The sequence below is a fragment of the Podarcis gaigeae genome (genome assembly GCF_964106915.1).
Source record: "Podarcis gaigeae genome assembly, chromosome: 6".
Classification (NCBI taxonomy): Eukaryota; Metazoa; Chordata; class Lepidosauria; order Squamata; family Lacertidae; genus Podarcis; species Podarcis gaigeae.
The window spans coordinates 31,436,764-31,456,085 of NC_139682.1; the positions used below are offsets into that span (position 1 = coordinate 31,436,764).

A 19,322-nucleotide genomic window follows, 5' to 3' on the forward strand; every position below is an offset into this window, starting at 1 on the left:
TATATACAGGCAGAGGTGGTTAAGCATTAGTTCACAGAGAAGCAGCAGCTGCAGACTGAAGGAATGTTATGTACAGGCAGAGAAAGTTGTACGGTTGGGGTCCCCATAAATAGAATTCTGGTGACAGCAGTAGTTCCAGCTTCATGGAAAGATGCATTCATTACCCAGATCCCAAACCAAGACAGTGACTTAACAAAGACTAAAATTTACAGACCAATTTCATTATTGAACTGTGATTATATATATATATTTTTTTATAATAATTTTTATTAAGGTTTTCCAAATTAGAACAAATCAAAGCAAATTAAATCCAATCTATTGCCAATAACTAGGACTTCCCCTCCCTACCCCCTCTTGTGTTCCAAATCTTCCAAATAAGCAATTAAATTCAACAAATTCTTATCCCCAAATTACACTCTTCGTCAATAACCCAATTTATCCAAATTCTCGTCCCCTAAGATCGATCTTTACCCTTCCACGGGTTTCCCCCTTTCAAACATAGTACAGATGAAAATAAGATAAATATAAATAATAATTTTACAGCCTTTGGATTCCAATTTTCCCTCCCCTCTTTCCCCTTTGCGTTTCACCTATCCCTCCACTTCTAATATCTTCCTGGAGTTCCCACATTATACTATATCCCTCCGATTCTTTGCCAGTCTTTAATTACGGATGTCCAATCGTAGAAGGAGTCTATCAAATAAGGGCCCATTTCTTCTATCCAGGTTTTTATATCCAGGAGTGAAAACTCCAATTTTGTATCCATAAGCTTGTCGAACCTGAATATCCCAAATGTTCCCCCAGTTCTGTCCAGTTCTTGTTGTTTCCTTGTTCTTATCAATCATTCTCCTCCTTTTTATTTCTCTGTTCTCCCACAGAAATGTTCTTTTTCCAAAAGTTTCTAGTGTCTCTGCAGAGGTTTGTTATTCTTGAAGCAAAGCATTACATCATGTTCCTTTCATTTTCCAACAAATAGTTCCATTGTTTCCTGTAGTATGTAGACCTCTGTAGACAGACAAAATAGTGTTCCATTCCTGCAGTTTCCCAGGAGATTGAAAGTTCCATTCAACTGTTCACATTTCCTGTGAAAAACACATGCAATGTCCCTCGGCTCCTCTAGGTGGATTGCAGTAACAAAGTTCCCTTCCAGAATCACATCCACCAGACCAAGTAGCTTGTTGACCGATATTTAAAACAGTTTGTATTCAATTTGTAACAAATATAACCGGCAAAGTCCTCATAACAAAGTCTCTATTTTAATCTTCCTTTTTGACAGCTCTTTGACAGCTGTCAAAACCTCCATCACTTTTCTCCAGGCAGTTTCACGAATCGCTCCAGGGATTCCGGGGGGGTTGCTTTTTTTTTAAAACAATTCCACTTTTCTCCTCCAGCTCAATCTTATAATTTTCCCTCGCGAAGTTGCTGATTCGGCAAGATAAGGTTACACTCGATCTTAGTTGTCCAGTCCTTTGTTTTGGCTCTTCTACAATTTAGGGGTAGGCTGACTTCCTTTTTTCCACCTCCCCCGTTCGCTCCGAATTTTAAAAATTTATCCCCTTTTTTTTTTAGTCCATATTCCAATTACTCACGGGTTCTTCTTTAGAGCCGAATTTTCAATAGAAGAAGTCAGCGCTCTCCGCCGGATGGCATGCGGCTGCGCTCGGCAGGGATAGCAGAGAACTCAAAGCACCACGCTTCTCCCCGGCACCCGATCCGTAGCCTTTAAAAAGGCTCCTTCACGAGTCGGGAGGGCGCTAACGGTGCCAGCCGAGTCTCCATGTCCACGGCCTCAATCTGGCCGTGGTTTTTAAGGGTCCCCGCATCGCCGGTGCGGTAGGACCCAGCCCCTGCCAAGCCGGCTCCCTCCGGAGCTCGGAGGGAGCCCGCCATTCGGCGATGGCGCCGACCCGGAAGTCCATTATTGAACTGTGATTATAAACTATTTGCTACAATCTTGGCTAGTAGACACTGAGTCAGTTCACAGAGACCAGGCCGACAAATGAAAGACAATATAAGAAATGCAATCAATTTACCTGGAAGTAAGAAATGAAAAACAGGCTGCCCTAATCTTTCTAGATGTGGAGAAAGCTTTTGACAATATTTCATGGTCATTTGTGATTAAGGTTCTGGAGAAAATGGAAATAGGTAATGCTTTCCTAGCAGGAATTAAAGCAATCTACACTGATCAATCTTCAAATATATTAGTAAACAATATTCTTTCAGATAAATGCCAACTAGAAAAATAAACGAGACAAGGCTGTCCCCTATTTCCACTGTTGTTTATTATGACACTAGAAATACTGCTTCAGAATGTAAGGAGAAATTGAGAAATTAAAAGTACTGAGGTGGAATGTAGAGACTGTAAATTAAGGGCATTTGCTGATGATGTGGAGTTGACACAAGAACAACCTTTGGAGAATGTTCCCAAAACATTAGAAGAAATTAAAAGGTTTGGAGAAGTGGTGGGCTTCAAGATATATCCATATAAAACCAATATGTTGGTCAAAAACATGGATGAGCAGTTGATTATTGTTTTAGAAAGGATGTTGGATTTAAAAATAAGCAAAAAAAAATAAGTGTTTGGAAATTTGGCTGACAAATTCCCAAATTCAACCTATTTGAAAATAATTATATTTAATTGTGGAAAGAGGTTAAGAAAGAGTTGGAGATAGGGAAAGTTTCATTCTCCCCCATGTTAGGTAGAGTTTCAGCCATTAAAATGAATATATTTCCTAGGATCCTGTTTTTATTCTGATCTAATCTGATTGTAAATAATCCAAGCTGCTTCAAAGAATGGAAAAAAAGATATTTCTAAATTCATATGGCAGGGGGGGGAAAGCCAAGAATTAAACAAAAAATTCTGATAGATGCAAAAGAAAAAGGAAGCTTTGCCCTGCCAGACCTGCAATTGTATTATGAGGCAGCTTGTTTGAGTTGGTTAAAAGAATGAATAGTACTGGGCAATGCAGACATTTTAGATTTAGTAGGCCATGATGTAGAATTTAGCTGGCATGCATGTCTTTGGTATGGGAAGGCTAAAGTTTATAAGTTTCATGAACCACATTCTTAGAAAGAATCTGTATAGAGTCTGGGAGAAATACAAAAATCTGCTGGAAATAAAAAACCCTTTATGGCTAACTCCCATTGAAGCAATTACAATTAAGAGAATTAATATGGATAGACAATGGGCGACTTACAGGGAACTGCTGAATTTTACAGGGAGGGAACCCAAACTGAAACCAATGGAAAACTTAAGGAGCCAAGTTACGGATTGGCTACAATATCAACAGACACGCAATATGTTTAAATTAGATTAAAAGAATGGATTTCTGGACCAAAGCTCACAATTAGAAAAAGAACTTTTACAAAATAAGGGTAAACTTCTGTCTAAAATGTGTAATTTTTATTAGAATGGGAAACAAAGGAGCTTATTAAAATTTCAATGACACAATGGGCAATAGATATAGGACACAATATAGATTTCAACCTCTGGGAGAAACTTTGGGGAAATTATCTGAAATTTATGGCATGTTACTCACTAAAAGAGAAGTATTTATAAATGATCCAAAGATAGTGTTTAATTCCAGATAGGTTGGCTAAGATCAGATATGTATTGGAAATGTAAAGAAGCGGAGGGAACCTTTTTTCATATGTGGTGGACACGTAAAAAGGTAAAAAGTTTATTGGGAAATGATTTCTAATGAGTTGAAAAAAATGTTTAAAATTATTCCCCCCCCCCAAAAAAAAACCAGAGTCCTTTTTATTGGGAATAACCCAGACAGAAATTCCAAGGTGTCATAAAAGGTTATTTATGTACGCAACAACTGCGGCCCATCTTCTGTTAGCCCAAAAATAGCAACTGAGCAAGATCCTAACAAAAGAAGATTGGCAACTTAAGTTGATCGAATATGCAGACTTTGCAGATTTAACACACAGAATAAGAAAGCAAGAAGAACATATATTTAAATAAGAGTAGAAAACATTTATTGAATAAATGGAAAATAACTGTACACAGCTGAAAAAGATGGCATCTTTAAGATAAATTCAACAGTGTAAATAATATTTGATTGATGTAAAGTAAGAAAACTGATCTGAATAGTAAAATATGCAGGAATGTATGACATGTAAAATGAACCATGGAAGGAGAAGGAGGGAAATCATTGGGTATTTTAAAGTTTGCAAAATGCTTATTTTGAAATGTAAAACTGAAAACTTAATTTAAAAAAAGAGAGAGAGAGAAAGTCGTAAGATTGGACATAAGCAGAATGCTCATGTGGAAAGGGAATGATTAGAAAAGTGGAAAGAACAAATCACCAATGCAAGACCTGTCTGGGAAAGAAATGACTGTCAAAACCAGCTTGAGGGAACTAGGAATACTTATTAGCAGGAAGAGGAAGAGGCTGAAATTTATAAGGCAGAGCATCAAAGGCAGAGAAAAGTGCTATACGAGGTGTGGAGTTTTACTACTGGTGATGTGAAAGTCTTACTGGCAAGGGAGCCTCTGAAGTTCTCACCTGCACTTCATTGCTTCTCCTAGTCAGCACCTCACGCACCAGCAGGACAGCCCTCTCTGGGTCACCAGGGTTCAATTGCAAGAAGCTACAAGGCTCAGCATAGTTCTCATCCTGTGGGGTGCCAATCGTTGCATCACTCTCATTGATTACTGCCTGAAATCCAAGACCAACATTACTTTCTCAGTTCTGTACAATCAAAACACTGCACCTCGCTACCTATTTGTCTTTCACTTCTGCTGGAAAATAGTGATCCACTGAATTTTCAAGGATGGGAAATTATGATGATGGGGCAGAATACAACCCAGCAAAATGGCAGCAGCAAAATCTAGGATTACATAATCAGCCAAGGGAAATCAACTAATAATAGTAGTAGTAGTAGTAGTAGTATCAGGGCTTAATTTGTGTCAGTCCTTAGCAGCGCTTAGTCCTCACAAAAGTCTTGAAATCAGTGTTTTTAAACACTGAAATACATGAACAAATGGAAGTGCCCCGAGTAAGTGCAAAATATGTAAAACCTGTGTTTAAAGTTTAGATCATATGTTTATACCACATCTGCTCTCATTAATTTTGTTTTTAAATACAGACATGGGAAATTCTACAGAAGCAACATGAAGACAGATTCCAGTTAGGTCCACCTCAGTTATTTCTTTTATCACATGCTGAAGGGAAAGTATCTCTTCATGTGTATTATTGCTCAGTGATTGTTCATATTCTTTCTGCAAGCGATCAGCCTCCTAGAAAAAGAATAAGGGAGATTAAGAGGGAGCTACTACCCACCTAGCAGTTCAAAAGCATGTCAAAGTGCAAGTAGATAAATAGGTACCGCTCCAGCAGGAAGGTAAACAGCGTTTCCATGCACTGCTCTGGTTTGCCAGAAGTGGCTTAGTCATGCTGGCCACATGACCCAGCAGCTGTACGCCGGCTCCCTCGGCCAGTAAAGCGAGATGAGCACCGCAACCCCAGAGTCGTCCGAGACTGGACCTAATGGTCAGGGGTCCCTTTACCTTTACCTTTACATCTTCTTCCAGAGGTGCAATTCCCTCAGACATAGCTCATATTTTAGAGTGCAGGTTTAAGAAGAGTACTGAATGACAGCATCATATCAGTGGAGTGTCTCCAAATGCCTGCTACGTCACTAACCAGACACCTCTATTCTAAGTGCTGACAGTGCTAAGTGCTGACAGAACAAAAGAACGTTTCTCCACAACAGCCACTGGATTATTTTTCAAACTGTTGCTAACATACCAGAATCTCCACAGTGTCTCTGAGAGTCTTCATTGACATTTCCTTCTCCTCGTTCTGTTTTTGAGATTGTTCAAGCAAGGCAGTCAACTCTATCACCCTTGGAAAAAGAAGAGAAGCATTTACACCACTAGGCTTTTCACTAACACATTAGCACAGAGGTTGCCAACCTTGCACCCGTGAAAGTCTTCACTGGTGGCCCTAGGCAGGGCCCACAGATTTTGAGCTTTCATTTTTTTAAAAAATGTAAATCTCCAGCCACCTTAGGAAAAAAGTTATGAAGCAAATTGTGCAGCGACACATACTCCTATCCGACTTCACATGCCCAAAGTTGCAGACACCAAACCACTTAGTCTATACTTCACAACTCATTTCACATCAACTACACTAGCTTAAAATATAGCCTTTGTCTTTTTTATCCTCTTCCTCACCCCCCCCCACACTCCCAGCTTAAGAATCACCACCCCCAGCTCAAGAATCACCGGTCAATATTTTTTTAAGAGACAAAACCACACTGGGTTGAATCCCTTCTCTGGATCAGCGACTGATCTCTGAGATTCTAGTACAGTGGTACCTTGGTTGTCGAACTCAATCCGTTCCGGGAGTCTGTTGAACTCCCGGAACCATTCGAAAACCAAGGCGTAGCTTCCGATTGGCTGCAGGAGCTTCTAGGTGGCCACTTTAAGAGACTACTAGATTCAATAGGCCTTTGGTCTGATTCAGCAGCACTGTTATGTTATTATTATTATATTATTAAAGAGTCCCATCTGACTCTTTTAAAAATCTACAGTAAATGAGGACAGCAGCTAGTGGGGCCTTTTAAGGAGGTACTTTACCTGTTATGAAGATCCTCCTTTGCTAATTCTCCTTTGACATGCAAACTCACAATTGCTTGTGCTTGCTGGTATATTTCCTTTTCCATATCCAACTTCTTGGGCCTGATATGAAGTTGCTGCTGTTGGGCCTGTCCCCTCAGGGTAAGTTTTTCAAAACTATTGGTATCCAAGAGCTGTGTGCCTGAACTTAAGTGTAAGCAACTGACAAGTATACAGCCAGAAAGTCTTGCTTGCTCAGCCTTTAGTTCAGACAGATCCCTGAAACAGAAACAAATAATACTGTACTGGACAAAAAAATTAAATTACAGATTTAAAGACGTGAAAAACTAGAGTCAGTTTTTTCCCTATTAATCAGCTATTTTAGCTCAGCAAATGACTTCACATTCAACTGACAGAAAAACCTCACCTGTCAGTTGCTGTCTTCATTTCCACAAAATAACGGTGCAAGGTCACTACTTGCCGCCATATGCCAAAGAGACGATCATGTTCAGTCCGCATATAACTCTCAAAGAACTATATATGTAAAGACAACAGCAAGTCACAGCTTTATTTTCCCAGCCTAAAACAAAAACTGCTTTCTTTCAAAAATGCATATTTAATTATTGCCAGCAGCATTCAGAATCATGTTAAAGACGTTCAGAACCGACAAAACTGAGTCTCTTTAAACTGTTAAAAAATACATGTCTCTGAAATTTGAAAAAGCTTTTATTATATTGTTTAGGACTGACCAATTATTGAGAAGTCTGGAAAGAAGTCAAATGATTGAGAAATACTTTTCTAACCTTAGAATGCATGGATCGTATAAGATAATCTCATAATACACAGCATTTTCCACATCAATAAAAGATGTTCAGATCTATATTGAATACAGGAGTTGTTTTTTCTTCACGATACTACCTCTGAAAATCATTCACTGGGAACTGCATGTCGGTATAACATACAGTATATGAAACAATTTCCGCAGTGTCTTGACTTCTAGAACAATGTACATCTGTATGCACCCTGAATTAATATTCTGCTGTTTTCTTAATCCCAGCCAATGCCTGCCAAATCAGAAATGAGTATTTGTGCCTAGAATATAAGGTTAATCAATAAGGAAATCCACCTTCCCTACCCAGTATCTTATTAGTGACATATTCCTACCTCCCGCTCTTTATGCCATTCGCTCTCCTTGTGCTCTAGCTCATCTCTGGCCCTTGTCCAGTCAGCTATCAGCTTGCTGACATCCTCTCGGAGAGCCCCATTCACCTCATTGGCTTTGTCCAAGTGCTCACGGAGCAAGTTGTTCACCCCAGCCAAATTCTCACATCTGAAGCACAGGAGAATGGCAATGGATTAGCAAATCTCTATTGTAAAGGTCCCGATAAGATGAAATGATGGTGCTGCAGCTGTTGCACAGCTTTCCCCAAAAACCAGCTAAGATAAAGCTTCTGCAAAAGCTCACTCACCTCTGCTGCTCTTCTTCCAACTGGATCAGTGCTTTCTCTAGACTACGGTCCTCTTTACGATCCCACTGGTGTGGATGGGACCCCTTTGCGAAAAAGGCAGACAATTTAATCTAAACAACATCCATATTAAGTCTATTCCCTCACTTCAGGATCTCCTTGTTAACGTCCCATGAATCAATAAGCCAGTGAACAGCTGAGATGAGCACAACTTGAAGTGCATTTGTTTGCATTTTTAGGGTCTTTCTTGCTTAATGAAAGATGCTTAAGGGCCAAACAAGACAGTGTCATTCACAACTTTAGTCCTTGTGTGGTTTATTTTTTAAAATAACTGGAGAAAATTGAACTATAATCACTTGGCCCCACTATTATCCCAGTGAGAATCCACCCCTCCACACACACCTGCTGTTCATAATAGAAGACTAGTCAAAGCTATGTCATAATTTGATTTCCTTGCTAGTTTCCATGTAAATAAGCATGCCCATTGTTTGGGACATTACAGCATATATTGAACTATGCTAATTTCTTTTAACAGTGATCACAAAAGGGAAGTAGAACACTACAAGGAAAAATAGCAAGGACAAGAGCACCAATTTCTCCAACAAACACTTTGTTACCAATAGCAAAACCACAAAAAATGGTACTCACATACTTTGAAACTTACCCTATTTGCTTCCAGACGCATTTCTAACTCCTTGCACCAATTACGATATTGAAGCACCTGCAATAAAACAGGAAAAGTTGGTATATTATTATTACCTCTTAGAGTGTGTATGCAGCAACACCCTTCATGAGTTCTGAGTTCTGAGTTTGTTCCAAGTTGTTTAGGGATGATTTTGTGCATTGCACATACATACATACATACATACATGCATACATACATATGAAATGGCTATGAATAGTTTTCTTTTAAAACCAGGCTTAAACACAATGTATATTCAATATTCAATATTCTTAAAATAAATGGGAAAGAATACATTTTTAAGGAAGCATTTCAAGAATATTTTCTGCGAAATATACAGCAATACAGTACTGCCATTTATATCAAATGGCAAATTAGCTGGTTATTGATGCATCAGCTTAACTTCCAGCAAGCACAGCAGAGTGCCTTTGAAGTAGTACAATGGTGCTAATATTTACCAGTTGGCACAGCAGCTCATTGCTTTGGGGAGGCGGGGGTTACAGGTTTTCAGAAAGACAGAAAAATGGGGGATATCGCAAGTTTAGAACTGAGCAATTTGCCAAGTCAGGAAAATGGTTCTATGCCCAAAATGTATATTTAGAAGAACAGAAAGAAATTTGTTTTCAAGCAAACACTTTATTCTTAATGTACCCTTCTTCCATCCACCAACAGCTCTCTACTCAAATTTCATCATCTCCTTGTTTCAGATATCACTAGAAATATACTGTACTGGTTTTACCTTTGCCTGTAACTTTTCTACAAGTACTGCCTGCCTATGCTGTGCCTCCTGGGAATTCTGTAGTCTGTGCTGATAGGATGCCTGATTTTCCACCATCTGGTGATGTAGTGCCACTAGTTGCTCTTCTGGAAGTAAGTGAACTGTCTGTGTTTTCATACTGCTTGCTGCTTGGTCTCCTTCCATCTAAAGGTCAAAGCAGAAAGAAGCAAGACTGGTTTAATTAATCTAGCAGACAAGATGGCCCTGATAGCTCTACTTCCTCAAAAGGAAAAATGCACATAGATGGGAAATAATTTGCTTTGTTTCCAACAGAAGAAAAATAAATGTTGTTAGCTGGAAAGCCATTTCAACAGTCTTGTTGCAGGCTTCCATTCTGTATAAAGAATGAAAAAGCATTAGTTATGACACTTGTCAAGCCATTTTTAGTCATATTTTATGAGAATGGGAATATTACCAAAAAACACACAAAGAAACCATAAAGCGGTGTGTTACAGAGTCAAGAAAAAGCAGGTGGAGATGCAAGATGCAACCTCAAGCTGACATTTTAAAAAGTTTTAATATGATTGAGTAAAAGCAAAAATGTGCCTAATACATTTCAAATGGAAATCTTCTTTGCATCAACTGATCCAATACATTTTTCTTACAAAGGAAGTACGATTCTATGTTTGTTTGTTTTCAAAAACAATTCCCGCTATGCTGCTTATTCTCAAGTAAATACATCAGTCTGCATTTTTAGAAATTGTAATTTCAATATAACGTTATGGTTTGTCAATAATCTATGATTTTGCACAACTCTGTCAATATTCTGACACAAATTCCTACAGTCCATTCTGTATAGTAGCAAATCACAACATGCAGGATGTGTCACACATGCACGTGGAATAAGTACGAATTCCAACACCAAACTAAATCTATGCAAGAATTCCACTTGTGAAAAGCACAAATAAATATTAATTCTCTTTTCTCACCACTTGTCCTTGACAAGATAACTATCCATCTCAACTTTACATTATACATCCTAGCCATGTTAGTCTGTGGAAGCAAAAAACAACTTTTTTTGTCTTGTGGCATTTAAAAACTTATCAAGACCCAAGCTTTCATGGTGCAGAGTCCATAACCTATTCCTCTGTGCATTTATTTGAAAGTATAATGGATTTCCAAGCGTTTACTTGCTGGAAATTGCATAGAAATGTATCTCTGATACTTTCCCTAACCTAATGCACCTCAAGACTATTTACAACAATCTTGTAATGCAGATTGGCACTATCTCATGCCTGCTTATTCAAAAACAAGTTCCGTTGAATCCAATGGGGCTTACTTGCAAGTGCTTAGCATTTTTAACCTTAGGACTTTTGAGTTTGCAACAACAGTAAGCAGCCACATATATCTGCACGAATTTTGAGGCGGTTGTGTGGGTGTGGGGGGTGTCCTCTATTAATGGCAGATTCTTCCAATCCAGAGTCCGGGAAGATCTGTAGTTTCCCTTTCTGCAAACGGGTTGGGCTCAGAAGCGGAGGCGGAGCGAGGTGATGGCACTCCGTTATAATTCTCAATAGCAGCACGTTATCCCTCACCTGTTCTGCCCTGCCTAGTATATAACAGCAAGCAAGCCTCCCCGCCCTCACCTGAGCACGCCTCCACGTGCACCTGGGATGCTCACCTCCACAGAGATGGTGAAACTTCCTTTCCGCTGCCGCCTGCAGGCTTTCGTGGGCGGGGAAAGGGGGCCGCCGGAGTCCTATTACATTTCTTCTCTCCGCTCCGGCAACGGAAACCCGCCTGCTCGCTCGCCTAGTGGAAGCGGGCAAGCGACTCGTTTGTGCCGCCCCGCTTTTCCACAGTTAAGAGACTCTTGGCTGCCCGGGCGTATGAGGGCGCACGTTCCCCCTGTGAGCCCATGAAGGGGACTGTCTAGGCCTGGTACATTATCCCCACAGGCAGGACAGGCCTAGTGCGAAGCTCCGACTCCCAGTAGCCAATGCCGCCGGCAGGAAAGGCGGCGGGGGGGCTGGCGGGGGGAGCGGAATAGCGCGAGGCAATAGCAGTGGCTTTTCGGAAGTTCGAGCTGCGCGGTTATTTCCTGAGCGACGAGGCTAGGCCTCTCACGGCAACCCCTCCAGCGAAACACAAGGACCCTTGGCGGTTGTGGAGCGCTTGCCGTTTGGGCCCTCAGATCTCGGCTTCTCGCCGCCGCCAGTTCACGTACACAGCGCTCGAAGGCCGTCCAGGCCGCGTCGGGAAGTCTGGGCAAGCGCTGACCCCGCTGTTCGCAGTTTGGGGTACATAAGCGTCTGGTTCGTCCCAGGGACAGCTCATTCCTATGCGGAGTTAGGCTCTTTAGCCCACAGCTCTCCATAAGATAGGCTACAAACCCGTGCTCAAAATACAGAGGGGTTCTCTTTCACGTTGTTTACTTATTTACCTAATTACTATTATTACTATATATTTATTTATACTAATATAAATAAATGGAATCCCTGGAAAAGACCTGATGTTGGGAAAGATTGAGGGCACAAGGAGAAGGGGACGACAGAGGACGAGATGGTTGGACAGTGTTCTCGAAGCTACAAACATGAGTCTGACCAAACTGCGGGAGGCAGTGGAGGACAGAAGTGCCTGGCGTGCTGTGGTCCATGGGGTCACGAAGAGTCGGACACGACTAAACGACTAAACAACATTTATGCCCCACCTTTTCCCCAACATGAGGCAGTTAAAACAAGTTAACATATTTAAAACATGTAAAACAATCACATATCCTCCCAGATAATACCTTTAAGGTTGCCAAAATCTGAGTCATGAAATGGGGTTTATGCAAGTACCATGGTAGGATGGGGACGCAGGTGGCGCTGTGGATTAAAGCCTCAGCGCCTAGGACTTGCCGATCGGCGGTTCGAATCCCTGCGGCGGGGTGCGCTCCCGTTGCTCGGTCCATGCGCCTGCCAACCTAGCAGTTCAAAAGCACCCCCGGGTGCAAGTAGATAAATAGGGACCGCTTACTAGCGGGAAGGTAAACGGCGTTTCCGTGTGCGGTTCTGGCTCGCCAGATGCAGCTTTTGTCACGCTGGCCACGTGACCTGGAAGTGTCTGCGGACAGCGCTGGCCCCTGGCCTCTTGAGTGAGATGGGCGCACAACCCCAGAGTCTGTCAAGACTGGCCCGTACGGGCAGGGGTACCTTTACCTTTATGGTAGGATGTCTCCCTGCTTTCAATAGGGACCCAGGATTGGCTAGATGAGGCAGCAGTCTTAACTGGAGAGGAACAATGCAATCCTAACACTCCAGAAATTATGTTTTATTGAATGCTAGTGGAGCTTGCTTTTAGGTAAATGGGATTAGAATTGCCACTTTAGGCCTTTGAATCAGGTTACATGCTTGCTTAGAAGTAAGTCTCATTGAAAAGTAATAGGACACATTTCCAAAAGAGGTTGATTAGGATTATGGTGTCAGGTGTAAGAAACAGAAATTTCAGTGCCCAGATTCAAGCTGTGCCCAATAACATGTTAGTTGCTCTCAGTACCTCTGTTGGAATTGACCTGATAGCTGAGTTGTAAATTATCTCCTGTGAATTGGTTGCTGTAAATGTGTATTTTGGTAGCATTTAGCAGTTCTGATCGTTTTTTGTAACCTGCCCCAAGAGCATGTAATTAACGTGTACAATTAATAATATAAACTACTTTTACGAGTACTGATTCTAATCTCTTTAGGGATTGTGAAAACAGAACTGGGGTAGTTATTCCAAGTTAATTAACACAGACATAAAATGGGAAGTTATACTAGAAGCATTCTATGTATAAGAAGGTATGCCTGTAGGGCCTTTCACACTGGCTGAACAACTGCTTGCTCTGTCAGCACACGGGTGTTCATATGAACCCCTCTTGTGAATCATACTACTTAAGCACAGAATTTGGTATATATGAAGAATTCAGCACCTGAGAATCTCCAGTTTCATGGTTTGTTTTAAAGAAGTACCGTTAAAAACTTGATTGTGCCAAAGGTTCAAAATGTATGAACACTGTTGAAATTTCAAAGCTGAGCAGTTCTTTACTCGACCAACAGGCCTTGCCTTTCAGCATCCATATCATAATTGCAATCTCAGTGCCTCTACAGTTGACCATACCAGACTTCAGACATGGCAAAGCCTAAACCTGTTCACCAGCAGACAACTTTATTTCAGCTGAACTTTTTTCCAAATAAATACAGTAGTGGTATCAGCCTCCCATTCACTGCAAACAGTTTCTGTCAGGCTCCAAAGGCTTCTTCCATCATACCGTGGTACCTTGGTTTACAACCATAATCCGTTCCGGAGGTCTGGTTGTAAACCAAAACAGGTTGTAACCCAAGGCACACTTTTGCCAATGGGGCTTTCCCCCAAAAATTGGTTGTAATCCCCCACCCCAAAAAAAGGTGACACGCACTTCCGGGTTTGACGTGGTTGTAATCCAAAATGGTTGTAATCCAAAGCAGTTGCAAACCAAGACACTACTGTATTATTTTTCCTGAAAAGTCTTCCTTAAAAATGTAAAATTTCTTCTGCCACACATCTGTCCTACTACATAAGTACTATCTGTGTTTTGCCCTGCTGAAATTATGAATCCATTCCTTTAGATTTTTTTGGAACTCTTGTTTTTTCATATGAAGCATTAAAAAAAACCTAATAATAAAATATAATTTCTCAAGTTAGTACTGATTTCAGAAGAAAAAACACATGGAACTGATCAGGAAAATATTCGGATAATGTTAACTTTGGCTCAAAGATGTAGAAGATTGTTGCATGTGCTTCAGATCTAGCATAAATTCTGTTGGATACACTCATGATTTCTGTAGACTGGCTGCAGCTTGTTTCTATAACGTTCTGGCGCTGCTGCAGACAAGCAAATCACATGATTCTGTCTCCAAGTTTCCACGCCTTGGATTATTGTACTCAGCCACTTGCTTCTTCAGATTCTTATGCTTCTGTTTGCATTAAGACACTAATGTTATTGATTTATAAGCCCAAGAAGCTGGAGACCTTGGACTCTGCTTTCCAATTATTAGAAATGTCATTTGTTAGACACTGCCAACAGCAACATCTGGTTTCTATTATTTAAAGGGACAGAAATTATTGGTAACCTTTTTTGTGAATGCCAAAGAAGCCCACAGTATCCATGCCCCTTAGAGGCCCCTTTCTTCCTCAGGTCTCTTGTAACAACTCACAGAAGCTGTCAGTATCCATACTGTACCCTTGAGGGGCCTCCACTATGAGAGCACATTTTAGAAAATGTATTTGCAGCCTTTTGGTTCCTTGGTCATAAAGGGCTACCTCTCAACTATGGCATAAAACTCACATCAGTGGCTACTTCAGCAGGTGTTCCCAGTAGTTGGTGAGCATGAAACCCAAGTTGTAGTTCTTTAGAATCCTGCAGAGAACGTTTTCTTAGCTTTATTACAAAGCAGAGAGAGTGTCATTCTAGTGCTGTACAACTTATTATTTCCTTCCAAAGAAGATGGTTGGCCATATGTCTTTTTGTGACGGCTTAAACTATATCTCATGGTGGCTTCCTAGGTTAGCAAAGGGATTTTCCTCTCTGAAACTAGCTAAACATAAGGTCTGAAGAGCAGTGATTTGTAGATAGGAACCATTTTTAAAACTGCTCCCTCCGGAGTACTGTTGCAGTCTGAGTACATTGCCTGCATATATTTGCTAAGCCTCTTGACACTGAAACACACTATTCTTTCTTCGCTTTGCTGTTTACTTTAGTGAAGCTCAAGCCCTGCCATAGCTAAGGTTACGCCAGGATATTCCATATAGTGAGACATTCTAAAAGTTTGCAATCATTCTTGGGCGCCATAGCCTGCTGTGGCATATATTTGGCATACATCTAGGCAGTCCCTCGGCCTCCACTTTCTGCTTGTACAATTTATGGACAGCTCCTATCATGAAGAGTTTCTGTCCGTATAGCTAATGAAACTGAAGGTTTTGCTGTAACAGCACTAAACAGCTCTAATGAGACTTATTCCCACTTAATGGGTGGAATTGCCTAGTTACCCAGGAACAAGCTTTTGTGCTGGAGATAGCCAGGGGGGGAATTTAATGGCTAGAGTTTTGTACCCAAGCACTGGTTCAGAAAGCACACAGCCTCTGAAACGAAGAAGGGGGAAACAGAGCATGGAAATTGTTTCAAATTGCACAGCTAGGTAGGTGAAAAAAATGAGCGAGGTACCTACCAGTAATACCATGGACATACAATAAGAATTTGTTATGCTACCATAGAATGCTTCCAGACACATTTATTGTGGGATCAGTGCACCTCATGCATGCAAGTTTTTGTTTTTGTTTTGGTGTGCTTGTTTGTTTTTGCAGTAGCCACATCATTGGCATCAAAACACCAGCCATATTTTCCCCTCTAGGTTTACTCTTCCCACAGAAAATCCAATCAAGAAAAATTTGTTGCCTGTTTACAACGTCTCAACAACCCATTTGCAGAGTAAGACCCCGACTGGAAACATACATAGTCAATTCCCTCAGCAGAATGAGGAGGATAGTTGGTGTGCTGGACTGAGAATGGCAAAAATCCAGCAGACTGAATGCTGGGAAACTAACAACTGGGTTGACCCTTGTAAAGTACTCATGAGAGATCCTAGGGTTTGGCCTCTAGCAAGCAGTCCAAAGTCTTAACTGGAGATTAGACTGAAGGGCTTATCCATACTGAAGCAATATGTGGATTTGCACCAGCCTGTCTCCCTATTAATATGGGGACATCCTCACTCCAATGTTTCGCCACCTTAAATGTGGGGTTTTTTTATCCTAGCCATTTCAAACTTTCCAAGTATTAAAAAACCCTGCATTTAAAGGGGGCAGGGTCCAGCCCAACACTAGGATGAGGGGTATGTCCTCATATAATAGTAGAACCCCTTAGGCCTCATCCTCTACAGGTGGGGAACCTGCAGCCCTGAAAAGGTTGCCGAACTACAACTCCTACCATTCCTGACCATTGGCTGATGGAGTCCAACAAGATCTGGATGTCACGGGTTTTCCATTCCTGTTCCACTTAAACCAATCCTAAGTGCATATTCTTCCCATTACCCTTGTCTCCATCTTCCTCTCCTTCCTCTGTACCCTCTGCCTGTGTCTGACTTTAAAGTCTCTTGAGCCCAAGCAAGTCTACATTGTTCATCTGAAAATATAGTAAGTTTTCATATTAAAATCTGGTAAAATGAGGAGATTGGGAAATGCCTTGCCTTGGGGAGTCAGGATAACTGTATATACCCTACTTCAGGCTTTTCTTTCTCATCACCAGTGCTCAAAATTCGCCAGGCACTAGGCACATTTTGCAGCTGGATATCGGCTACTTGTGACCAAGTGAAGATGCCCGGGTGTCAGAATGGTGCCTGATGTCTCCACCATCTGGAGGTGCATGCCTGGGGATCCTTGGATCTTGACTGTTTTCACACACTAGCAACATATCCTGTAGAATTCTATTATTTATATTTTATTTGCACAATCAGAATGAATGTCAGGAACCAAAAAGTCATTGAAAAAGATGACTTTTGGGCCTTCTGGCATAAAAATGGCAACTAGACGTTCCGTTTTGATGACAGTAAGCCTGGTTTAAGGAGCTTTGGTGCCTAGCTTATATATCTGAGTTTCTAACACTGCACCTCACGTGTTCTTTGTCAAACTGCTGAAATTCCCTGTGCTTCAACTTCTAAAGAACTGCTCAGTCCCCAAACAGCTGCGTCAGCATAAAAAACTATAGCGCTCATTAGTGGTTTGAGGACGGCAATCTCTATTTGTACAATGGAGATCATGCAGCTTGCTCAGGCTATTAGAGCACAGTTAGTAAGAAAATTAATGTTTGAAGTAGTACTTTCTTTAAGCATTTCTGCTTCTGGTCATGGTCAAAACCAACTTTTTTTCCTGTTGGCAGGAAAAAAATGGTTTAGGGATCAAATGACACCCTCAACCCCAATTAACACCTCCTTTATTTTTTATTTTCTCTGAGCTGGTGGGGCTCATTCCTTTTTCTAATAGAAACAAGTCACTTTTCTGACATATACAGGAGAAATCTTGTAATTATTCTGAATTTAAAAACTTGACTACATGTGACAAAGCTGTGGTGTTTCTGCAGCAACTGGGAGACTTAACAGCAACATCTGTAGTGCTAAGGTGCATCAGTAATTGCCATCCTAATAACAGCTTTAGAGGGCATTTTTTTGGAGTTGGGATGGCATAGTAGAGAAGGGTTAACCCTCTCCAGCCTGCTTCCCCAATCAAATCAGTAATCCACCAGCTCTGCTTTGAATTTTGTTTTGTTTTTGCCTGACTTGGAGCGACACACACAGTTTTTTGTTTTGTTTTGTGCCTTAAGGTTAACGGAAGATCCAGGACTTATTCATACTGGAGTTTAATTTTTTTTTTAACAATATTTGTAAAGAACAGTTTTAATTGAACAACATAAAAAGAAAAAGTGAAAAAAGAAAAAGGTCTACTATATTATTACAAGAGTTAATAGTAATAGTTTCCATTCATAGTAAATGGAAACTGTATACTTCATTATGAATCACCCTGTATACATGCATTAGATAAGTATATATGGGATTGTAATTGTTTACACACTGAAATTTAATGTGGATTTGAAGCTGTTTGTGCCTCTGTATTTTTGTCTGACAAATGACATCCTCCTCATTCGAATGCTACCCTGAGTTCCTCCCTGCCCCCCATTCGGATTTTCCTGATATGCTAATCATGTGATAAGGGAATAAGATCCAATATAAAGTCCCATGTGACCCAACTGTGAAGGCACTGAAGCACATTGTGTACATTGCATGGGCAAGTTTGTTTACATACATGGTGATGTTTCACTGTGTGCCATCTATTGCCACACTTCTTCCGTTTTGTTTTCATTTTGTAGCGACACACCCTTCTTTTTTTACTTGCCTGCTCTTTTGCACAAATTTGGTAACTCAAAAAACCTATAATTTCATCTTAAATTAAGGTACATAATATCTGTGCGCATGTCTACATTGGACCACAGGTTCCTGGAAAAGATGGTGGGTGGTGGAGTCCTAATCAAGAGGAGGAGACAGCAACACACTGTGTGAATAAATCCCATCAAACACCACCAACTGATGTGGATGGGAAACACTGAGAGAGATTTCAGAGGCTTAAAACTAAAAGCGCTAACATTTGGATGCACAGAAATATACACAGGGAAACAGTGACCCAGGTGCATATGAATGCCTAATGTGGACACAGCCCCAATCAGACATTTCCTCCATCTAAAGTAAATAAATAAATAAGAACAAAAATAAGCATTGGACAAAGCAGTCATAACTTCTGGGCATATTTCAGCAGGTGATGTAGGTTGTGGTGCACAGGTGGACAAGAAGACCCTGAAACATTCCCTATGCAGCAGAATTCATCTTGGGGCCAAATTTTGTTGAGCAACATGTACAAGATTAAAGATTTGGGATGCTCTTCTTCACGCAGCAGACATTGCTTAGCGAAGCTCACCTGTTTTTGTTACAATCTAGAAGACATTATTTGCCCAATTCATTGTCCGCTTTCCCAAAGTTTATATCCTGTTTTCTGGAATCAATGCAGCAAGAAAGCTTTATTCCACATATAAAGGTATTTATGATATACTGCATAGCACCTTCACAGTTCCAGCAGTTTTGCTGTTTTGCAATAGCAATTTTTAATTTTTCTGTAAAAGATCACATTTATACTAAACTATTTAAACAAGCTGTCTTTTCTTTCACAGGAGCTCTAGGTTCCTGCAGGGGACACTGCTGCTTAAACATTGACTAATCCTGGTAAAGAGAACCAGTTAAATAAAAGACTCTAAAAAGCTTTATGCAGCGCTAGCAAATATTCCCTTAGCTA

General features: G+C 40.7%; 1 protein-coding gene across 1 annotated transcript in view; it reads right to left on the bottom strand.

The window, feature by feature from the left end:
* CEP250 (centrosomal protein 250) overlaps window positions 1–11,906 on the bottom strand; it is a 36,252-nt gene extending 24,346 nt beyond the window's left edge. The window contains 11 exon segments of the mRNA XM_083746418.1: window positions 4,515–4,667; window positions 5,150–5,248; window positions 5,760–5,856; window positions 6,593–6,850; window positions 6,999–7,105; window positions 7,736–7,901; window positions 8,041–8,123; window positions 8,702–8,758; window positions 9,459–9,641; window positions 11,084–11,260; window positions 11,262–11,906. Coding sequence (XP_083602544.1) covers window positions 4,515–4,667; window positions 5,150–5,248; window positions 5,760–5,856; window positions 6,593–6,850; window positions 6,999–7,105; window positions 7,736–7,901; window positions 8,041–8,123; window positions 8,702–8,758; window positions 9,459–9,641; window positions 11,084–11,260; window positions 11,262–11,357 — 1,476 coding nt within the window. The 5' untranslated portion in view covers window positions 11,358–11,906.
* Between the last annotated feature and the right edge of the window lie 7,416 nt (window positions 11,907–19,322).